This window comes from Macaca thibetana, chromosome 7 (assembly GCF_024542745.1).
Source record: "Macaca thibetana thibetana isolate TM-01 chromosome 7, ASM2454274v1, whole genome shotgun sequence".
Lineage (NCBI taxonomy): Eukaryota > Metazoa > Chordata > Mammalia > Primates > Cercopithecidae > Macaca > Macaca thibetana.
The window spans coordinates 128,804,634-128,828,822 of NC_065584.1; the positions used below are offsets into that span (position 1 = coordinate 128,804,634).

At 42.1% G+C, this 24,189-nt stretch overlaps 2 protein-coding genes and 1 pseudogene across 5 annotated transcripts in view; all 3 read left to right on the top strand.

Annotated features, from left to right (window-relative positions):
• EIF3J (eukaryotic translation initiation factor 3 subunit J) overlaps positions 1-24,189 on the top strand; it is a 670,767-nt gene that overhangs the window by 433,877 nt on the left and 212,701 nt on the right. The window lies entirely within an intron of this gene.
• Positions 1-24,189, top strand: part of GOLM2 (golgi membrane protein 2) — a 127,900-nt gene that overhangs the window by 50,590 nt on the left and 53,121 nt on the right. For all 4 annotated transcript variants that reach the window (XM_050799521.1, XM_050799524.1, XM_050799523.1 and 1 more), the window contains exon 6: positions 98-178. In XM_050799521.1, the coding sequence (XP_050655478.1) occupies positions 98-178 (81 nt within the window). The remainder of the gene's footprint in view (positions 1-97; positions 179-24,189) is intronic.
• On the top strand, positions 16,463-18,025 carry LOC126959862 (glyceraldehyde-3-phosphate dehydrogenase-like; annotated as a pseudogene).

Genomic DNA, 24,189 nt, shown 5'->3' on the forward strand with positions numbered 1-24,189 from the left:
TCTATTACTTTTAGAAACTGATTGTTACATTCCTTCAAAACATTTTCAAATTATGTAAGAAAAATTATAGAATTCTATATTTCTGTTACTTGGGCAGAACAAATCAAAAGAGGTGGTGATGCAGGGATGCCTGGAATAGAAGAGAATGACCTAGCAAAAGTTGATGATCTTCCCCTTGGTAAGTAAAAATTGTTAGAGAATTCAACTAAAGTGATGATAATACATTTCATGTGACCCCATTCTCTTTTTGGATAACACTTGGAAAAGTCAGATATCTGGATGATTGATATTTCTAGTTAATTAAGTACCCATTAATTGCCAGGACTTTTTTTGGATACTACTTTTATAAAATTTTTTGCTAAGATGTATAAAATGCTTGTTTTTACCTTGATAAGAATCACCTATATTTGAATCTTTTCTTCACGACTCAGAGTTTTTGCTTATGACAGTTGTACTATATAGAGTCATTTATATTTACTAAAGGTATGCATGGCTCTTTTCTCTCCTACCAAATGTGCCCAGATTCCTGTGTTGTTGGTGTGCTTTAATATGGCATAGTAATACCCTAATAAGAGTTATTTAATTATTTAGTTTTGAGGGCTTGGTTGTCCTTTTAGTGAATTACCCCACACTTTTGGATAGTTTGTTTACCTTTTTTTTTCTTCTTTTCTGGCCACTTCTGTTCATTGTGTCTCTTTCCTCCTTAACGTGTCTGCTTCTTGTCCATTTTCACTTGCAGTCCTCATCCCACTTGTTGCTATCCTAATCCCCTTCATTTTTTTCCTTCATGTCTCTTCTTTGTTTTTCTTGCTATATCTGTGTTTCTTGGCTATTAATGGTACTCCTCCCTGCTGACTCCAATTTATTATGGTAGAAAAATAAGAAATTAACAGCATGCCTCTGCTGCTTTTGGCTGATTTTATTTCTTCTCAATCTCAGTAATTACTTCTGTGATTATAGCTAGTTGTACATGACTGAAATTGCTGAATGTTTAGACCAAATAAATGAAATATTTGTCCTTTCATTTATATAGTTTTGTTGTCTTTTCAAATTCTTATGGGTTTGCAATTCATAGCGATTTCCCCTAAAATAAAGGTAAGGACAAAAGCAATAACATGAATTTGAAAATAAAGAATCAGAATTAGCAAGCTTTGTTTGTAAGAAAATGAAGTAATCCAATGATTTTTTAAAATTAATTAATTTTGAGATACAAAAATCTCTGACGCTCAGGCTAGAATGCGGTGGCGCGATCTTGGCTCACTGCAACCTCAGCCTCCCAGGTTCAAGCATTTCTCCTGCCTCATCCTCCTGAGTAGCTGGGATTACAGGTGTGTGCCACCATGCTCAGCTAATTTTTGTATTTTCAGTAGAGGCGAGGTTTCACCGTGTTGGCTAGCTGGTCTCAAACTCCTAACCTCAAGTGATTCTCCCGCCTTGGCCTCCCAAAATGCTGGGATTACAAGCATGAGCCACCAAGCCCGAACTCTTTTTAACATTTTTTTTAATTTAATTTTTTTTTCTTTTCTTGAGACAGGGTCTCACTCTGTCACCCATGCTGGAATGCAGTGGTGCAGTCATGAGTAACTGCAGTCTTGATCTCCTGGGCACAAGCTATCCACCCACCTCAGCTTCCTGAATAACTGAGACTACAGGTGTGTGCCATCATGCCCAGCTAATTTTATTATTTTCTTTATTTTTTATTTTTTATTTATTTATTGTTTTTGAGATGGAGTCTTGCTCTGTCGCCCAGGCTGGAGTGCAGTGGCCAGATCTCGGCTCACTGCAAGCTCCGCCTCCCGCGTTCACGCCATTCTCCTGCCTCAGCTTCCCAAGTAGCTGGGACTACAGGCGCCCGCCACCTCGCCCAGCTAGTTTTTTGTATTTTTTAGTAGAGACGGGGTTTCATCGCGTTAGCCAGGTTGGTCTCGATCTCCTGACCTCGTGATCCGCCCGTCTCGGACTCCCAAAGTGCTGGGATTACAGGCTTGAGCCACCGCGCCCGGCTTCTTTATTTTTTTTATTTTTGTGATATGGGATCTCGCTCTGTCACCCAGGCCAGAGTACAGTGGCATGATCACAGCTCACTGCAGCCTCGATCTCCCAGGCATAAATGATCTTCCCACCTCAGCCTCCTGAGTAGCAGGGACTACAGGCATGTGCCACAACACCTGACTATTTTTTATAGTTTTTTGTAGAGATAAGTTTTCATCGTGTTGCCCAGGCTGGTCTCGAACTCCTAGCCTTAAGCGATCTGCCTGCCTTGGCCTCCCAAAATGCAGGGATTACAGGCATCAACTACCATGCCCAGCCTGTTTTCTTTATTTTTCTGTAGAGACAAGGTCTCACCATGTTGCCCAGGCTGATCTCAAAACTCCTGGACTTGCGTGATCCTCCCACTTCAGACTCCCAAAGGGCTGGGATTACAAACATGGGTCACTGCACCCAGCCAACAAATATATAGAGAGAGAGCCAAAAATTACATATATTTTTTTCAGACAGGGTCTCGTTCTGTTGCCCAGGCTAGAGTGCAGTGATCGTTGTTGATGGTAGCCTCAAACTCCTAGGCTCAAGCCATCCTCCCACCTCAGCCTCCTAAGACTACAGGGGCACACCACCACACCTGGCTAATATTTTTATTTTTGTAGAGACAGTGCCTCACCGTGTTGCCCAGGCTACTCTTTAACTCCAGACCTCAAGCAATAGTCCCGCCTCAGCCTCTCAAAGCACTGGGATTGTAGGCAGGAGCCGTGGTGCCTAGCTGTAATCCAGTGATTTTTAAAGTGTGGTCTTTGGATCAGCAGTATCAGCATTACCCAGGAACTTGTTAGACCTGCAAATTCTTAGGTCCCATTCCAGACCTACTTAATCAGAAATTTTGGAATGGAGCCCAGTAATTTGTTTTAAAAAGCTCTCCTAGTGATTTTGATCTATGCTAAAGTTTGAGAACCACTGACTTAGATGTTAAAGAAATATCAGGGCAGGAACTCTGTATTCTTCTAAATTTTTTTAGCACTTAACTGTAGTCACAGTTGAGTTTTAGATTGATTAATCTATTTTACATTGCGCTTGTATATTTTAAAAACTATACCCAAAGTTTTGTCAAGGACATACTGCTGGTGTCTGATAGAAGCACTCTATTCAGGTATGAGCAAGAGTTGGCTACCTGCATACATTTATTTTTCATGTAATATACCTACAAAGTTATTATTTGTATTTAAGTATATATAATTTGTAACCTCTATTGTTTATTTCCACATACTTTTTCTCTTTTTTTGTTTTTTGTTTTTTGTTTTTTGGTTTTTTTTGAGACAGAGTCTCACTCTGTCGCCCAGGCTGGAGTATAGTGGCGCGATCTTGGCTCACTGCAAGCTTTGCCTCCCAGGTTCACACCATTCTCCTGCCTCAGCCTTCTGAGTAGCTGGGACTACAGGCGCCTACCACCACACCTAGCTAATTTTTTGTATTTCTAGCAGAGATGGGGTTTCACCGTGTTAGCCAGGATGGTCTCGAGATCCTGACCTTGTGATCCGCTTGCCTCGGCCTCCCAAAGTCCTGGGATTACAGGTGTGAGCCACTGCGCCCGGCCTATTTCCACATACTTTTCAAGTTAAAATTTTGTCATTATTACTCTAAATGTGTAATGTCTCCATTTATTTTCTCATTGGTCATAATTTATTACCCAGCCACCAGGAAGTTCCAGTGTTTAGGGTAAAATGAAATGGGAATACAAGAGATAGAGATCTTGTCTTGACCATTATTAGGTATATTGTCCTATCAGACAGTGGTTTTCAAATGTCTTTCACACATGAGCCATTCCAACAGATAGAAATCTTATCTTGCCTCTTCTGCTTCCTTAATAATAATAATTTAAAAAGTACACAACAATTTATTTATTTTTTATTTTTTATTTTTTTGAGACTTGAGTTTCACTCTGTCGCCTAGCCTGGAGTACAGTGGCACGATCTTGGCTCACTGCATCCTCCGCCTCCCAGGTTTAAGCAGTTCTCTTCCTCAGCCTCCTGAGTAGCTGGGATTGCAGCGCCCACCACCACTCCTGGCTAATTTTTTTAAATATTTTTAGTAGAAACGGGGTTTCACCATCTTGGTCAGGCTGATCTTGAACTCCTGACCTCGTGATCCATGCGCCTTGGCTTCCCAAAGTGCTGGGATTACAGGCGTGAGCCACCACGCCTGGCCAATTTTATTAGATTTTATAAGAATGAGTAGTGCTACTGTTGATGAGATGCCAACAAATTCATTATCTGATTTTTACAACGTGAACTTGCCATATGCAACTTACATGGTTGTAGCACTATAATCTGGAACTGGGAAAAACACCAAGTATGTTAAAATTTTGTGTAAATTGATCATTAATGTAAAAAATGTCTCTATGCAGACATTTTCTACATTGTCATGGCATATTAAAGGCCTTCTTCTGGATTTCTTTTTTTTACTTTTATTTTTATTTATTTATATTTTTTGGGACAGGGTCTTGCCCTGTCACCCAGGCTGGAGTGCAGTGGAATGATCATGGCTCACTGAAGCCTTGACCTCCTGGGCTCAAGTGGTACTCCCACATCAGCTCCTGAGTAGCTGGGACTATGTGCCATCACACCCAGCTAATTTTGTTGTTGTTGTTTGTAGAGACAGGGTCTCGCTATGTTATCCAGGCTGGTCTCAAACTCCTAGGCTCAAGCAGTCCTCCCACCTCAGCCTCCCAAAGCACTGCAACTATAGGTATGAGCCACCATGCCTGGCCTGGATTAATATTTGAAGCTCTTTAAACTATTGGTGCTTTGCTTTGATAATCATTCTTCATAGCATTTATCCTTAATTATTTGAGGAAGTATTTTGAGTGTAAAGATTGTTTTGAAATGGTAACTGGTAGAAGGAAACTTTGAGCTCTGTGATCATTCAGATGCAAACACGAAGGAAAGCCATGTCATATCTTTGTACCTTGAGCTCCCTACATGCTACCTTGCGTATAGCAGGGTCCTGGTAAATGTATACGGTTGAATTCTCAGGCTATCTTTAATGGTGAGACAATGGTCTCTGGAGTCAAATTGCCTAGATTCAAACGTTTGGCTCTTATCTTTTAACAATTATGTGACCATTTTTTTGCCCTTATATGTAAAATAGAATAATAACAATTCCAACCTCACAGGAATGTTGTGAAATTTAAATGTAAAGCACTTAGAACAGTGCCTGGCACATAGCAAGTGCTATATAAATCTTAGTTTCTGTTGGCCGGGTGCAGTGGCTCATGCCTGTAATCTCAGCACTTTGGGAGGCTGAGGCAGGCAGATCACTTGAGGTCAGGAGTTCAAGACCCCCTGGCCAACATGGTGAAACCCCGTCTCTGCTAAAAATATAAAAATTAGCTGGATGTGGTGGCAGGCATCTGTAGTCCCAGCTACTTGGGAGGCTAAGGCAGGAGAATCGTTAGAATCCAGAAGGCGGAGGTTGCAGTGAGCCAAGATTGTGCCTCTGCACTCCAACCTGGGCGATAGAGCGAGATTCCGTCTCAAAAAAAAAAAAAACTTAGTTGCTGCCATTATTATTTCATGTAATCATAGCCCCATTTTTAATCTCTTTGCCACTCCTTTTCCTCAGTTTTGCCTTTTCTTCCTGAAGTAGTGTATGCCAAAATTCTTAATGTCAATGCAAGTTCTGGTGTGTATGTGTTGTCCTATTAGCTATAGAGGCAGTAACTCCAAAGAGGAAGCAGAGAAAAGAACATATCCTGGCTGGGCATAGTGGCTCATACCTGTAATCCCAGCACTTTGGGGGGTCGAGGTGGGTGGATTACTTGAGGCCAGGAGTTTGAGACCAGCCTGGCCAACATGGTGAAACTCCGTCTCTACTAAAAATATAAAATTATCTGGGTGTGGTGGCACACACCTGTAATCCCAGCTACTTGGGAGGCTGAGGCAGGAGAATCCCTTGAGCCCAAGAGGCAGAGGCTGCAGTCAACTGAGACTGCGCCACTGCGCTCCAGCCTGAGCGAGAGAGTGAGACTGTGTCTCAAAGAAAAAAAAAAAAACATATCCTCGTAATTTAAAAACGGACTGTTATATATACTGACAGTTTTGTTTAAGATAGCTAGGACCGCCGGGCGCGGTGGCTCAAGCCTGTAATCCCAGCACTTTGGGAGGCCGAGACGGGCGGATCACAAGGTCAGGAGATCGAGACCATCCTGGCTAACATGGTGAAACCCCGTCTCTACTAAAAATACAAAAAACTAGCCGGGCGAGGTGGCGGGCGCCTGTAGTCCCAGCTACTCGGGAGGCTGAGGCAGGAGAATGGCGTAAACCCGGGAGGCGGAGCTTGCAGTGAGCTGAGATCCGGCCACTGCACTCCAGCCTGGGCGACAGAGCGAGACTCCGTCTCAAAAAAAAAAAAAAAAAAAAAAAAAGATAGCTAGGACCATACTAGAAATTACAGTAGAACAGGGCGAAACTATTTTTAAATATACCTCTGAGGCCGGGCACAGTGGCTCACATCTGTAATCTTAGCACTTTGGAAGGCTGAGGTGGGAGGGTCGCTTGAGCCCAGGAGTTCGAGACCAGCCTGAGCAACATGGTAAAACCCTGTGTCTACAAGAAATAGAAAAATTAGCCAGTCATGGTGGCATGCGCCTATAGTCTCAGCTACTCAGGAGGCTAAGGTGGAAGAATTGCTTGAGCCCAGGAGGCGGAGGCTGCAGTGAGCAGAGATCGCACCACTGCACTCCAGCCTGGTGTCAGAGCGAGACCCTGTCTCAGAAAAAAAAAATGTATATATAAATATATATATACACCTCTGAAACAGCAAGGGTTATAGAGCATGTGCTTAGAGTTAGCATTTTGTTTCAGCTTCTCAGCTCCCAAAGCCATACAGTGAAACCTTACTGGGTTTTGTTTGTTTTTAATGTTTGATTTGAAACTAATCACCAAGATGTTACAGGAACTTTATGATTTAATGAATTACCTTCTTGACCTAGATACTTATCTGTATGCTGATTTAGATAACTGTAATGTTAGGCAGTTACATATTTATATCACTAGTTTTTAAACTTTTAAAATCTTTTTGTTAATTATTATTTTTTATTTTTAGAGACAGGATCTTGTTCTGTCATCCAGACTGGAGTACAGTGGCATGGTCATAGCTTACTGCAGCCTCAAACTCCTAGACCCAAGCAATCCTTCTGCTTTACCTTCTAGAGGGACTGTGATTACAGGCTTGTGCCACCACATGCAAAACTTATTTATTTATTTTTAATTTAATTTTATTTTTTTTGAGATGGAGTCTCATTCTGTTGCCCAGGCTGAAGTGCAGTGGCGCAGTCTTGGCTCACTGCAAGCTCTGCCTCCTGGGTTCACGCCATTCTCTTGCCTCAGCTTCCTGAGTAGCTGGGACTACAGGCACCTGGCACCACGCCTGGCTAAGTTTTTTTGTATTTTTAGTAGAGACGGGGTTTCAACTGTGTTGCCCAGGCTGGTCTTGAACTCCTGAGCTCAGGTAATCTGCCCGCCTTGGCCTCCCAAAGCACTAGGATTACAGATGTGAGCCACCGCACCCAGCCTTTCTTCTTGATATTTAGGAGTTCTTTAACAGTATGTAATGCAAATATCTTCTCTGTATTGTATCTATAAACAGAGGAAAATTGTATTTCTGTCTTGGAAACTCTTTTTTAGCTTTAAAAATCCAATCAGTCCCAGTAAAAATTACCCCTATTGACTTACTTTGGGGGAAACCCTCTATAGGTATAAAGATATTTATGTACCTGAGCAATTGAAAGTTATTTTCTAATTAATAACTTAGAAATAAAAAAATTACTCCTCTTGGTTCTTATTTTTCTTTATTTTTATTTTATTTTTTCTATCAACAGCATCCAGGAAAAGCTTTTAGGTTTTCGCGTGTGTGTGCGTGAGAGACAGAGTCTCACTTTGTTGCCCAGGCTGAAGTATAGTAGCATTATCTCGGCTCACTGCAACCTCTGCCTCCTGGGCTCAAGCAGTTCTCCTGTCTCAGCCTCCCAAGTAGCTGAGATTACAGGCACCTGCCACCATGCTGTCTAACTTTTTGTATTTTTAGTAGAGATAGGGTTTCGCCATGTTGACCAGGCTGATCTTGAACTCCTGACCTCAAGTGATCCACCTGCCTCGGCCTCCCAAAGTTCTGGGATTACAGGCGTGAGCCACCACACCCAGCCAGGCTTTTAGTTTTTAAATATTAGGTAGAGGTAATCTATTTGTAAGATAATAGATTTTCTAGAACAGAGGCTTTAAGTGATGGTTGCATATTGGAATCACTGGGGAGCTTGAAAAAAAAAATACTGATGCCTAAATTCCATTCCAGAGATTTTGTTATATTTGGTCTGGAGTTTGACTTTGGCATTGAAGGTTTAAATGCTCACTAGGTGATTACATTATGTAGCTAAGGCAGAAAAACCTTTGCTCTAGACAGATTCTCTAGATCTATACTGTATTAATGCAGTAGCCACTGGTCACATGTGGCGATTTACATTTAAATTCATTACATTTAGGTAAAATTAAATTCAGTTTCTTAGTCAAACTAGCCACACTTAAAGTGCTTAGTAGTTACCTGTGGCTAAAGGCAACTAACTGTGTTGGATAGCACCAATGCAGAACATTTTCATTATTGTAGAAAGTTCTGTTGGACAGTCCCACTCTAGATTGAAACCGGTAATAGTGGTTTTATGGGGAAGAAGATTGGGACAGGGATGAAAAGGTGACTCATTTTTCATTATATAATCTTTTGAACTTTTAAATTTTTGTATAATACTAATAAACTACCTATTCAAAAAAATCATTATTTAAAAAAATTAAGGCCGGGCGCGGTGGCTCAAGCCTGTAATCCCAGCACTTTGGGAGGCCGAGACGGGTGGATCACGAGGTCAGGAGATCGAGACTATCCTGGCTAACACGGTGAAACCCTGTCTCTACTAAAAAATACAAAAAACTAGCCGGGCGAGGTGGCGGGCGCCTGTAGTCCCAGCTACTCGGGAGGCTGAGGCAGGAGAATGGCGTGAACCCGGGAGGCGGAGCTTGCAGTGAGCTGAGATCCGGCCACTGCACTCCAGCCTGGGTGACAGAGCGAGACTCCGTCTCAAAAAAAAAAAAAAAAAAATTAAAGAGAGGCTAGCTGTAGTGGCTCATGCCTGTAATCCCAACACTTTGGGAAGCCTAGGTGAGAGGATTGCTTGAGGCCAGGAGTTCGAGGCCTGGGCAACATAACAAAACCTCATGTCTTAGGGGGAAAAAAAAAAGGCATAGTGGCACACACCTGTAGTCCTAGCTACTTGGGGAGCTGAGGTGGGAGGATCGCATGAGCCCAGGAGTTTGAGATTGCAATGAGCTGTGATTGTACCACTGTACTCCAGTCTGGGTGACAGAGAGAGACTCTGTCTAAAAAAAAAATAATAATAATAAGAGAGAGAGGAGGCAGAGCGAGATAGCTGAATAGAAGCCTCCACTGATTGTCTTCCCTGCAGTAGCACCAAATTTGACAACTGTCTACACATTTTTGGTTCTCATGAAAACTTTTATAAAACTAGACACAGGTGAGCAATCACAGTACCTGGTTTTAACTTAATATTATTAAAAGGGGCATGGAAGGAGTAGGAAAGACAGTCTTGAATTGAATACACCACCCCCCAACCCCTGCAGTGGCCTTGCAGCATGGAGAGAGAATCTGTACACTTCCAAGAATGAGAGTGTAGTAATTGTGAGACTTTGCATTGGAACTTAGTACTGCCAACACTGAGCAGAACTCAGCCAATGCCCACAGAGGAAGCCTGTGGACTAACCCTGGTCAGAGGGGAAATTTTCTCTCCCAGCAGGCAGAACTTGAGTTTTGGCAAGCCTTGCCACGGCAAGCTAAAGTGCTTTGGGGTCTTAAATGAACTAGAAAAGCAGTCTAGGGTAGAATGACTGCAACTCCCAGGCAAGTCCTAGAGTAGTGCTGGGGTCAGAGCCAGTGGTCTTGCAGGGGCACACAACCTAGTGAGACAGCAGCCAGGGTGACTAAGGAAGTGCTTGTGTCACCCCTTCCACACAGTACCAGCCAGTTCAGCTTGCCAGTACAAAAGAGACCCCTTCCTTCTGTTTGCGGACAGGAAAGGGAAGAGTAAAGAGGACCTTGTTTTGCAACTTGAATACCAGCTCAGCCACAGTCATCTAGGGTACCAAGTAGAGTTTTGAGACCCCTATTCCAGGCCCTAGATGCCTATAGTGTCTAGACACAGTCAGCGCCAGAAGAGAATCTCCTGCCTTGAAGAGAAGGACTTAGTCCTGGCAAGATTCATCACCTGCTAACTAAAGAGCCCTTGGGCCCTGAATAATCAGCAGTGGTAACCAGATAGTAGATGCCATGACCTTGAGTGAGACTCTGAGATATGCTGGCTTCAGGTGTGACCCAGCACATTCACAGCAGTAGCGACTACAAGTAAAGACTCTCTGCTTAACAAAAGGAGAGGGAAGAATAAAGGGGACTGTGTCTTGCAGTGTAGATTTGAACTTGGTCACAGTTGGGAAGAGTACCAAGTGAACTCTTAGGGTCCCTAATTCCAGGCCTTAGCTCCTGGATGGCATTTCTGGACCTACACTATGCTAGAACGGAGCCTGTTGCTCTGAAGGGTGAGTCCCAGGCCTGGCAGTGTTCACAAGATGACTGAAGAGCCCTTGGGCCTTAAGTGAACATTGTCAATACCCTGGCAATACTCCCCATGGGCCTGTGGTGGTGGTGGACACAGAGAGAGACTCTGTTTTGGTGCCAAACTTACTGCAGTAGAAAGAATACCAGGTAGATTTCTAACATTTCCAATTTCAGGCCCTGGTTCCCAGACATCATCTCTGAACCTGCTGGGGGAATTCGCCACCTGGAAAGGAAGGACACAAGCCCAGCTGTCTTTATCATCTGCTGATTGTGGAGCCCTAGGGCCTTGAGCAAACATAGGTGGTAGCCAGGTAGTGGTTACAGCAGGCCTTGGCAAGACCCAGTGCTGTATTGGCTTCAGGTCTGACCCAGCACAGTTCTAATGGTGGTGCCACAGGGGTACATGCCTATAGTCCCAGCTACTCCAGAAAGCTGAGGTGGGAAGATCACTTGAGCCTGGGAGGTTGAGGCTGCAGTGAGCTGAGATCATGCCATTGCACTCCAGCCTGGGCACCAGAGCAAGACCTTGCCTCAAAAAAAGAAAACAACAACAACAAAAAATTAAGGCCCAGCAATCTGTTGCCTATGAGAAACACACTCACCTGTAAAGACACACATAGGCCAGGTGCAGTGGCTCACGCCTGTAATTTCAGCACTTTGGGAGGTAAAGGCAGGTGGATCACCTGAGGTCAGGAGTTCCAGACCAGCCTGACCAACATGGAGAAACCCCGTCTGTACTAAAAATACAAAATTAACAGGGCGTGGTGGTGCATGCCTGTAATCCCAGCTACTCGGGAGGCTGAGGCAGAAGAATTGCTTGAACCCAGGAGGCAGAGGTTGCGGTGAGCCAAGATCGCGCCATTGCACTCCAGCCTGGGCAACAAGAGCGAAACTCCGTCTCAAAAATAAAATAAAATAAAATAAAATAAAAAGACACACATAGGCCGGGCGCGGTGGCTCAAGCCTGTAATCCCAGCACTTTGGGAGGCCGAGACGGGCGGATCACGAGGCCAGGAGATCGAGACCATCCTGGCTAACACAGTGAAACCCCTTCTCTACTAAAAAAATACAAAAAACTAGCCGGGCGAGGTGACGGGCGCCTGTAGTCCCAGCTACTCGGGAGGCTGAGGCAGGAGAATGACGTAAAACCCGGGAGGCGGAGCTTGCAGTGAGCTGAGATCCGGCCACTGTACTCCAGCCCGGGCAACAGAGTGAGACTCCGTCTCAAAAAAAAAAAAAAAAAAAAAAAAAAAAAAAAAACACACATAGACTGAAAATAAAGGGATGGGAAAAGATGTTCCATGCAAGTAGAAACCAAAAAAAAAAAAAAAAAAGAGCAAGAGTAGCTATACTTAAACAAAATGGATTTCAGGACAAAAACTGTTAAGAGACAAAGAAGGTCATTATATATAAAAGGGTCAATTCAACAATGGGATATAGCAGTTGTACATATATATGCACCCAGTGTTGGAACACCCTGATACATAAAGCAAATATTAGAGCTAAAAAGAAAGATAAACTTCAACACAATAATAGCTGAAGACTTCAACACCCTGCTTTCAGCATTGGACAGATCATCCAGACAGAAAATCAACAAAGAAACATCAGACTTCATCTGCACTATAGACCAAATAGACCTAATAGATATTTACAGAACATTTCATTCAATGGCTGAAGAATACACATTCTTCTCCTCAGTACATGCATCATTCTCAAGAATAGAGGCCATATGTGAGGCCACAAAACAAGTCTTAAAACATTAAAAAAATTGAAGTTATATCAAATATCTTCTCTGAACCACAATGGAATAAAATTATAAATCAATAACAAGAGGCATTTTGGGAACTGTACAAACACATAGAAATTAAACAATATCCTCCTGAGTCACTAGTAGGTCAATGAAGAGATTAAGAAGGAAGTTGCAAAATATCTTGAAATGTAATGGAAACACAATATGCCAAATCCTATGGGATACAGCAAAAGCAGAACTAAGAGGGAAGTTTATAGCTATAAGCTCCTACATCAAAAAAGAAAACTTCAAATAAACAACCTAACAATGCATCCTAAAGAACTAGAAAGGCAAGAGTAATCCAAACCTAATGTTAGTAGAAGGAAAAATAAAGATCAGAGCAGACATAAATGAAATTGAAATGAAGAAAACAATGCAAAAGATCAAGGAAAGAAAAAGTTGGTGTTTTGAAAACTTAAAACTGACAAACTTTTTAGCCAGACTAAGAAAAAAAGAAGACCCAAATAAAGTCAGAAATGAAAAAGGAGATATTGCAACAGATAATACAGAAATTCAAAGGATCATTAGAGGCTACTATAAGCAACTATATGCCAGTAAATTGGAAAACCTAGAAGAAAGGGTTAAATTCCTGGACACATACAGTCTACTAAGATAGAACCATGAAGTAATATAAAACTTGAACAGACCAATGACAAGTAACAAGTTGAAGCTGTAATAAAAAGTCTTCTAGCAAAGAAATACCCGGGATTGCCGGGCGCGGTGGCTCACGCCTGTAATCCCAGCACTTTGGGAGGCCGAGACGGGCGGATCACAAGGTCAGGAGATCGAGACCACGGTGAAACCCCGTCTCTACTAAAAATACAAAAAATTAGCCGGGCGCGGTTGTGGGCGCCTGTAGTCCCAGCTACTCGGGAGGCTGAGGCAGGAGAATGGCGTGAACCCGGGAGGCGGAGCTTGCAGTGAGCCGAGATCGCGCCACTGCACTCCAGCCTGGGCGACAGAGCGAGACTCCGTCTCAAAAAAAAAAAAAAAAAAAAAAAAAAAAAAGAAATACCCGGGACCCCGTGGCTTCACTGTTGAACTCTACCAAACACTTAAGAAGTAAAACCAATCCTACTCAGACTATTCTGAAAAATAGAGGAGGAGGGAATACTTCCAGACTCATTCTAGGAGACCAGCATTAGCCTGATACCAACACCAGTTAAAGACACATCAAGGAAAAAGAAAACCACAGACCAATATCTCTGATGGACATTGGTGCAAAAATCCTTAACAAAACACTGTCAAACCGAATTAAGGAACATATTAAAAAGATCATTTATCATTGAACAAGTGGGTTTTATCCCAGGGATGAAAGGGTGTTTCAGCATACATGACTCAATGTGGTATCAACAGAATGAAGGACAGAAACCATATGGTCATTTCAGTTGATGCTGAGAAAGCATCTGATAAAATTTTAACATCTCTTCATGATAAAAATCGTCAAAAAACTATTTAACCTAGTATTGGAAGTCCTAGCTAGCAATCAGATGAAAGAAAGAAAGGTGGCCATGCGCAGTGGCTCATGCCTGTAATCCCAGCACTTTCGGAGGCCGAGGCGGGTGGATTACGAGGTCAGGAGATCGAGACCACCCTGACTAACGTGTCGAAACCCTGTCTCTACTAAAAATGCAAAAAATTAGCCGGGCGTGGTGGCTGGCGCCTGTAGTCCCAGCTACCTGGGAGTCTGAGGCAGGAGAATAGCATGAACCCAGGAGGCGCAGCTTGAGGTGAGCCAAGATTGTGCTGCTACACTCCAGCCTGGGTGACAGAGCGAGACTCTGTCTCAAAAAAATAAATTTAAAAATAATAATAATAAAGGGCATCCAAATCGGAAAGGAAGAAGCCGAATTATCCTTGTTTGCAGGTGATATGACCTTATATTTGGAAAAACTTAGACTCCACCAAAAAACTATTAGAACTGATAAATTCAGTAAAGTTGCTGCATACTAAATCAACATACAGAAATCAGCAGCATTTCTATATGCCAACAGTGAATAATCTGAAAAAGAAATCAGGAACATAATCCCATTTACAATAGCTACAAATAAAATACCTAGGAATTAACTTTACCAAAGAAATGAAAGATCTTCACAATGAAAACTGTAAAACATTGGTGAAAGAAATTGAAGAGGACACACACACAAAAAGGAAAGATATTCCATGTTCATAGATTGTAAGAATCAATATTGTTAAAATGTTCATACTACCCAAAGCAGTCACAGATTCAATGCAATCCCTATCAAAATATGACAGTCTTCCCAGAAATGGAAAAAACAATCCTAAAATTTATATGAAATCATAAAAGGCCTAGAATAGCCAAAGCTATCCTGAGCAAACACAACAAAATAGGGGAAATCACATAACCTGACTTCAGATTATACTACAGAGCCATAGTAACCAAAACAGCATGGTACTTGCATAAAAACAGACACATAGACCAATGAAACAATAGAGAACCTAGAAACAGTTCATACATCTACAGTGAACTCATTTTTGACAAAGGTGCCAAGAATATGCATTGGGGAAAGGACAGTCTCTTGATTAGATGGTGCTGGAGAAGCTGAATATCCATATGCGGAAGATCAAAACTAGCTCCCTGTCTCTCACCACATACAAAAGTCAAATCAAAATGAATTAGCAACTTAAATCTAAGACCTGAACTGTGAAACTACTAAAAACAACATTGGGAAAACTCCCTGGGACATTAGACTGGGCAAAGATTTCTTGAGTAAAACCCCACAAACACAGGCAACCAAAGAAAAGATGGACAGATGGGATGACATCAAGTTAAAAAAGCTCTGCACAACAGAGTAAACAGTCAGAAAAGTGAGGAGTGGCCAGGTGCAGTGGCTCACACCTGTAATCCTAGTACTTTGGGAGGCCGGCAGATCACCTGAGGTCAGGAGTTCGAGACCAGCCTGGCCAACATGGTGAAACCCTGTCTCTACTAAAAATATAAACATTACCTGGGCGTGGTGGCAGGCGCCTATGATCCCAGCTACTCGGGAGGCTGAGGCAGGAGAATAGCTTGGACCTGGGAGGTGAAGGTTGCAGTGAGCCGATATCGCGCCATTTCACTCCAACCTGGGCAACAACAGCAAAACTCCATCTCAAAAAAAAAAGAAAAAAGAAAACTGAAGAGGCAACCCACAGAAAGGGAGAAGATATTTGCAAACTATCTATCTGACAAGAGATAAATAATCAGAATATATAAGGAGCTCAAACAACCATATAGAAAAAAAATCTTATAATTCAGTTAGAAAATAGACAAAAGGTCTGAATAGATCTGTGTCAAAAGAAGACATACAAATGGCAAAGCAGATATAAAGTGCTCAATATCATTGGTCGTCAAAGAACTCTAAATCAAAACTATAATGAGATATGACTTCAGCCCATTTAAAATGGATTGTATCCAAAAGACAGGCAATAAGAAATGCTGGCAAGGATATGAAGAAAAGCGAACCCTCATGCACTGTTGGTGGGGATGTGAATTAGTACAGCCACTATGAAGAACAGTTTAGAGTTCCTCAAGAAACTAAAAATAGAGCTACCATATAATCTAGCCATTCCACTGCTAGGTGTATACTTAAGAGGAAGGATATGACCTGGCATTCATATGCAGAAAAAGATACATATAGAAAGGAAATCAGTATATTAAAGAGATATTTGCACTCTTTTGTTTATTGCACTGTTCACAGTAGCCAAGATTTGGAAGCAAGCTAAGCGCTGATCAATAGATGATGAATAAGGAAAATGTGGTATATATACACACTAGAGCACTATTTAGCTGTAAAAAAGAATGAGATCCTGTCATTTGCAACAACATGGATGGAACTGTGGTCATTATGTTAGGTGAAATAAGCCAGACACAGAAAGACAAACTTCACATATCCTCACTTATTTGTGGTGGGAGCTAAAAATTAAAATAGTTGAACTCATGGAAATAGAGAGTAGAATAATGGTTATCAGAGGCTGCGAAGGTTATTGGGGAAGGGTAGGGGGGAAGTGGGGACGGTTAATTGGTACAAAAAATAGAATGAATAAGATCTAGTATTTGATAGCACAGCAGAGTGACTGAATAATAATTTAATTCTGTGTTTTTAAATACCTGAAAGAGTATAATTGGATTGTGACACAAAAGATAAATGCTTGAGGTGATGGATGCCCCATTTACCCTGGTGTGATTATTACACATTGTATGCCTGTATCAAAATATCTTGTGTACCTCATAAACATATACACCTACTGTTTACCCACAAAAAAGAAGAAAATGTAAGTAATGCATTTCCTCAAAAAATTATAGGTAATTAGTATTAATCCACTATATGTAATTGACATCTATCAACCACTTCATCCAACAACAGCAGGTACGCATTCTTCTCAAGCTGTCATGGAACACTCACCAAGATAGACCATAAAACATACTTAAACAGATTTAAAAAAATATTAATCACATAATGTCCACTCTCAGACCTCAGTGGAATTAAACTGAAAATCAATAGAGAAAGATATGTTCTCTGCTCCTTCTATATGATAAAGGACTACATCTCATGCAGCACAAGCCATATTCCTGAGACACTTGGTGAAATTGAAGCTTGTAGTAAACAGATTTGGTTGTACTGGGCATCTGGTCAACTGGGTTGCTTTTAACTCTGGCAAAGTGGATATTGTCATCATCAGTGACCCCTTCATTGACTTCAGCTACATGGTCTACATGTTCCAGTATGATTCCACCAGTGGTAAGCTCCATGGCACTGTCAAGGCTGAGAATCAGAAGTTTGTCATCAGTGGAAATACTATCACCATCTTCCAGGAGCAAGATACCACCAAAATCAAATGTGGTGATGCTGGCACTGGCTGTGTTGTGTAGTCAACTGGTGTCTTCACTATCTTGGATATGGCTGGGGCGTACTTAGAGGAGAGAGCCAAAGAGTCATCATCTTTGCTCCCTTTGACCCCGTTTGATGGGCATGAACCATGAGAAGTACGAAAGCAACCTCACAATCATCAGCATTGCCTCCTGCACCACCAACTGCTTAGCATCTCTGACCAAGATCATCCATGACAACTCTGGCATCATGGAGGCACTCATGACCACAGTCCCTGCCATCACTGCCACCCAGGAAACCTATGGATGGCTCTTCTGGGAAACTGTGACGTCATGGTTGTGGGGCTCTCCAGAACATTATTTCTGCATCTACTGGAACTTACAAGGCTGTGGGCAAGGACATCCCCAAGCTGAATGGGGAGAGCACTGGCATGGCCTTCCTTGTCCCCACCACCAATGTGTCAGTTGTGGACCTGACCTGCTGTCTGGAGTATCGTGCCAGATATGACTTCAAGAAGATGGTGAAGCAGGCGTCGGAAGATCCCTTGGAGGGCACACTGGGCTACACTGAACACCAAGTTGTCCCCTGTGACTTTAATGGTGACATTCCCTCTTCCACTTTCAATTCTGGGGCTAGCATTGCCCTCAGCAACCACTTTGTCAAGGTAATTTCCTGGTATGACAATTACTTTGGCTACAGCAACGGGGTGGTGGACATCATGGTCCACATGGCCTCCAAGGAGTAACAGCCCTCTGGACCACCAGCCCTAGTGAGAGCATGAGAGAAAAAGAGAGGCTCTCAGCTGCTGAGGAGTCCCTGCCACACTCCATCCCCCACCACACCAAGAATCTCCCCTCCACCACAGTTTTCATACCATATCCCCTGAAGATTGGGAGGGGTCTAGAGAGCCCCCACCTTGTCATGTACCATCAATAAAGTCTTCTGTACTCAGCCAAAAATAAAATAAAATAATAGAAAGATAACTGGAAAATCCCAAAATATGTGGAGATTAAACAACTATTTCTGAATAATACATGGATCAAAGAAGAAATCTCAGTGAAATTTAAAAATACTTTAAATGAAAGTGAAAATACTACTTATCAAAATTTATAGGATGCAGTGAAAGTCATGCTTAGAGGGAAATGTATAGCAGTGAATGCATATGATAGAAAAGTAGAAAGGTCTAAAATCAATCATTTGTTTCCACCTTAGGAAATTGAAAAAAAAAAAGGCAAATTAAATCCAAAGTAACCAGAAGAAAAGACGTAATAAAAAATTAGAAACCAATAAAATTAAAAACGGGAAATCGATAGAGAAAATCAGTGGAACCAATAGCTTGTTCTTTGACAGTATTAATAAAAGTGCATAAGCCTCTAGCAAAGCTAAGAGAAAAAGAGAGAGGACACAGATTACTTCTGTCAGAAATGAAAGAAGGTTATCACTACAAATCTCATGGACATTAAAAGGAAAATAAAGGAATACTATGAACAACTCTGTGCCTACCAGTGTGATAACCTAGATGAACTAGACCAATTCCTTGAAAGACATACTCTGCCAGATCTACAAAAAGATAATCTGAATAGGTTTATATCTATTAAATAAATTGAATCAATAATAACCTTCCAAAGCAGGAAGCACCAGGTATACAAATGGGTTTGCTGGTGAATTCTACCAAACATTTAAGAAGAAACTATACCCCTTATCTACAGTCTCTTTCAGAAGATAGAAGCAGAGGGAATACTTCCTAATTTATTCTATGATGCCACTGTTATGTCAGTACCAGAACTAGAAAAAGACACTACTACAGAGCAATGTCTGTCCTGATCTTAGATGAGAGAAAACTACAGACCAATATCTTTCTTGATCTTGTATGCAAAAATTCTCAATGAAATATTAGCAAATTGAATCCCACAATGTATACAAGAATTATAGGCCGGGCATAGTGGCTCATGCCTGTAATCCCAGCACTTTGGGAGGCCAAGGTGGGCAGATTGTTTGAGCTCAGGAGTTCAAGACCAGTCTGAGCAACATGGCGAAAACCCATCTCTATAAAAAAAATACAAAAACTAGCCAGGTGTGGTGGCATGTGCCTGTGGTCCCAGCTACTCAGGAGGTTGAGTTGGGAGGATTGCTTGAGCCCAGGAGGTCAAGGCTGCAGTGAGCCAAAATCACATCATTGCCTAGGTGACAGCAAGACCCTGTCCCCACCCACACCCCCTTCCCCCCAAAAAAGAAAAAAGTATATCACAACCAAGTGGGATTTATCCCAGGTATGCAAATCTGGTTTAATACTAACAAATCAAGTAACGTAATTCATCGTCTTAGCAGGCTAAAAAAGAAAAATCACATGACTATACCGATGAATACAGAAAAAGCATTTGGCAAAATCCAAAGCTCATTCATGATAAAAACACAGTTAACGAGGAATACAAAGAAACTTTCTCAACTTGATACAGAGTATCTACAAAAAAATCTACAACTAACAACATACCTAGTGGTGATATACTAGAAGTTTTCCTACTAACATCATGAACAAGGCAAGGATGTGCCTTCTCACTACTCCTTTTTAATATTATACTGGAAGTCTTAGCTAGTGTAATAAGGCAAAAATGGAAATAAAGGTAAACACATTGGGAAGGAAGAAATAAAACTCTCTTTTTTCACAGATGTCATTATCTTATATGTAGAAAACCCAAGAGAACTGACAAAAACACTCCTGGAACTAGTAAGTGATTATAGAAAGGTTGTAGGATATAAGGTTAATATACAAAAGTTAATCACTTTCCCATATACCAGCAGTCAACAAATAGAATTTGGAATTAGAAACACAATACCATTTATATTAGTACTCTCAAAATTCAATTATTTAGGTATAAATTTAATAAAATGTGTAAAAGGTCTATATAAGGAAAACTACAGAACTCTCAGGAATGAAATCAAAGAATAATTAAATAAATGGAGAGCTATTTCAGTTTCATAGACAGGAAGACTCAGTATTGTCAAAATGTCAGATCCTCAGAGTATGATTTATAGATTGATGAGATCCAAGTCAAAATCCCAGAAAGTTATTTTGTGAATATTGACAAACTGATTCCAAAGTTTGTAGAGAGAGGCAGGCCAGGCACTGTGGCTCACGCCTGTAATCCCAGGACTTTGGGAGGCTAAGGTGGGCAGATCACCTGAGGCCAGGAGTTTGAGACCAGCCTGGCCAACATGGCAAAACCCTGCCTCTACTGAAAATACAAAAATTAACTGGGTGTGGTGGTGCACATCTGTAATCCCAGCTACCCAGGAGGCTAAGGCACGAGAGTCACTTGAACCCAGGAGGCAGAGGTTGCAGTGAGCCAAGAGCACTTCACTGCACTCCAGCCTGGGTAACAGAGCGAGACTCTGTCTCAAAAAAACAAAACAAAATAAAGTTTATATAGAGAGGCAAAAGATTCAGAATAGCCAACACAATACTGAAGACAAAAGTTGGAGGACTGATGCTACTTGACCTCGAGACTTAATATACAGCTACAGTAATCAAGACAGTGTGGTATTGGTCAAAGAATAGACAAATAGACCAATGAAACAGAACAGAGAGTCCAGAGATGGACACACATAAATATAGTCAACTGGTCTTTGACAAAGAAGCAAAGACAATACAATGGAGCAAAGACGATATTTTCTTTTTTTTTTTTTTTTTGTTTTTTTGAGACGGAGTCTCGCTCTGTCACCCAGGCTGGAGTGCAGTGGCCGGATCTCAGCTCACTGCAAGCTCCGCCTCCAGGGTTCACGCCATTCTCCTGCCTCAGCCTCCTGAGTAGCTGGGACTATAGGCGCCCGCCACCTCGCTCGGCTAGTTTTTTGTATTTTTTAGTAGAGACGGGGTTTCACCATGTTAGCCAGGATGGTCTCGATCTCCTGACCTCGTGATCCGCCCGTCTCGGCCTCCCAAAGTGCTGGGATTACAGGCGTGAGCCACCGCGCCCGGCCCAAAGACGATATTTTCAAAAAATGGTGCTGACAACTAGATTTTTAAAAAATGAATCTAGACATAAACGTTATACCCTTCACAAAAATTAACTCAAAATAGATCGTAGACCTAAATAGAAAATGCAAAGGTGTAAAACTAGAAGACAACAGTAGAAAACCTAGATTACCTTGGGTATGGCAATGACTTTTTGGATACAACACCAAAATAGGGATCCATGAAAGAAACAATTAATGAGCTGGACTTCATTAAGATTTAGAAACTTGTGGCCAGGCGCAGTGGCTCATGCCTGTAATCCCAGCACTTTGGGAGGCCGAGGCCGGTGGATCACGAGGTCAGGAGATCGAGACTGTCCTGGCTAACATGTTGAAACCCCATCTCTACTAAAAATACAAAAAAATTAGCCAGGCGTGGTGGCGGGCACCTGTAGTCCCAGCTACTCGGGAGGCTGAGGCAGGAGAATGGCGTGAACACAAGAGGCAGAGGTTGCAGTGAGCCGAGATCGCCCCACTGCACTCCAGCCTGGTCGACAGTGAGACTCCGTCTCAAAAAAAAAGGATTTAGAAACTTCTGTGAGGGAAAATGTCAAGAGAAGGCAAGACTGGGAGAAAAATTTTGTAAAAGACACATCTGATAAAAGACCTATGCAAAATATACAAAGAACTCTTAAAACTTAACAACTAAAGGCTAGGCACAGTGGCTCACACCTGTAATCCCAGCACTTTGGATAGCTGAGGTGGGCAGATCACAAGGTCAGGAGATCGAGACCATCCTGGCCAACACAGTGAAACTCCGTCTCTACTAAAAATACAAAAAAATTAGCTGGGCATGGTGGCAGGCACCTGTAGTCCCAGCTACTCAGGAGGCTGAGGCAGGAGAATGGCGTGAACCCGGGAGGCAGAGCTTGCAGTGAGCCAAGATCGCACCACTGCACTCCAGCCTGGGCAACAGAGTGAGACTCCATCTCAAAAAACCAACCAAACAAACAAACAAAAAAAACAACTAGCAATTAGAAAACAAGCTGGGTATGATGGCTCACACCTGTAATCGCAGCACTTAGGGTAGCTGAAGTAGGTGGATCGCTCAAGCCTAGGAGTTTGAGACAGCCTGGGGAATATGACAGAACCCCATCTCTACCCAAAATACAAAAAAAATGGACAGGTGTGGCTGGGCACAGTGGCTCACGCCTGTAATCCCAGCACTTTGGGAGGCCGAGGCGGGCTGATCACGAGGTCAGGAGATTGAGACCATCCTGGCTAACATGGTGAAACCCTGTCTCTATTAAAAATACAAAAATTAGCCGGGTGTGGTGGCGGGTGCCTATAGTCCCAGCTACTCGTGAGGCTGAGGCAAGAGAATGGTGTGAACCCTGGAGGCAGAGCTTGCAGTGAGCCGAGATCGTGCCACTGCTCTCCAGCCTGGGTGATAGCGCGAGACTCTTGTCTCAAAAAAAAAAAAAAAAAAAAAAAATTGGATGTGTTCCCAGCTACTTGGAAGGCTGAGGTGGGGGGATTGCTTCAGCCCAGAAAGCAGAGGTTGCAGTGAGCCATGATTACACCATTGCACTCCAGCCTGGGCAACAGAGTGAGATCCTGTCTCCAAAAAAAAAAAAAAAAAAAAAAAAAAAAAGAACTGAAAAGAAAAGAAAACAACTTGATTAAAAAATGGACCAAAGACCTAAACAGACACCTCACCAAAGAAGGCATAGAAATGGCAAATAAACATATGAAAAGACGCTCCACATCATGTGTCATCAGGGAAATTTAAATTAAAACAGCAATGAGACACCACTACAGTAGATTTTGGGCCATTCTAATAGGACAAGATCCAGAACACTGAAAACACCAAATGCTGGCAAGGACGTGGAACAAAAGCAATTTTTATGTGTTGCTGGTGAGAATGCAAAATTGCCAACTACTTGGGAAGGTAGTTTGGCAGTTTCTTACGAAATTAAACATACTTTGACCATATGATCCTGAAATCCTACTCCTTGGTATCTATCGAAAAGAGTTAAAAACTTATATCCATACAGTAGCCTGCACATAAATGTTTATAGAAGCTTTATTCGTAATTGCCACAACTTGAAAATAACCACGATATTCTTCAGTAGGTAAGTGGATAAACTGTGGTACGTCTGGACAATGGAATATTATTTACCACTGAAAGGAAATGAGATATAAAGACATGAAAAGACTTGGAGAAAGCTGGGTGTGGCAGTTCATGCCTGCAATCCCAGCACATTGGGAGGCCAAAGTGGACAGATCGCTTGAGCCCAGGAGTTCAAGATCAGCCTTGTCAACACAGTGAAACCCCATCTCTACAGAGAATACAAAAATTAGCTGGGTGTGGTGGTGTGTGACTGTAATCTCAGCTACCCAGGAGGCTGAGGTGAGATAATCACCTGAGCCTGGGAAGTTGAGGCTGCAGTGAGCTGTGACTGCACTCCAGCCTGTATGATGGAGTAAGACCCTGTGTCAAAAACAAAAAACACTTGAAAAAAATTAAGTGCATATTACTAAATGAAAGAAACCAATCTGAAAAGGCTACATACTGTATAATTACAACTATAGACATTCTGGAATAGGAAAAACTATGGAGACACTAAAATGCAACTAAAAAATTAGTAGTTGCAAGGGGATGGGGTAGAGAGAGACGGGATGAATAGGCAGAGCACAGAGGATTTTAGTTCGGTGAAACGCTCTGATACTATAATGGAGAGACATGTTGTTATACATTTGTCCGAACCCATAGAATGTACAATACCAAGAATGAACCCTAATGTAAACTAAGGTACCTTGGGTGATTACAGTGTGCCAGCGTAGGTCCATCAGTTTTAACAAATGTACCACTCTGGTAGGGGATGTTAATAATTGGGGAGGCTATCCATGTATAGCAGGGGATATATGGGATATTTTTCTGTCTTCCTGTCTGTT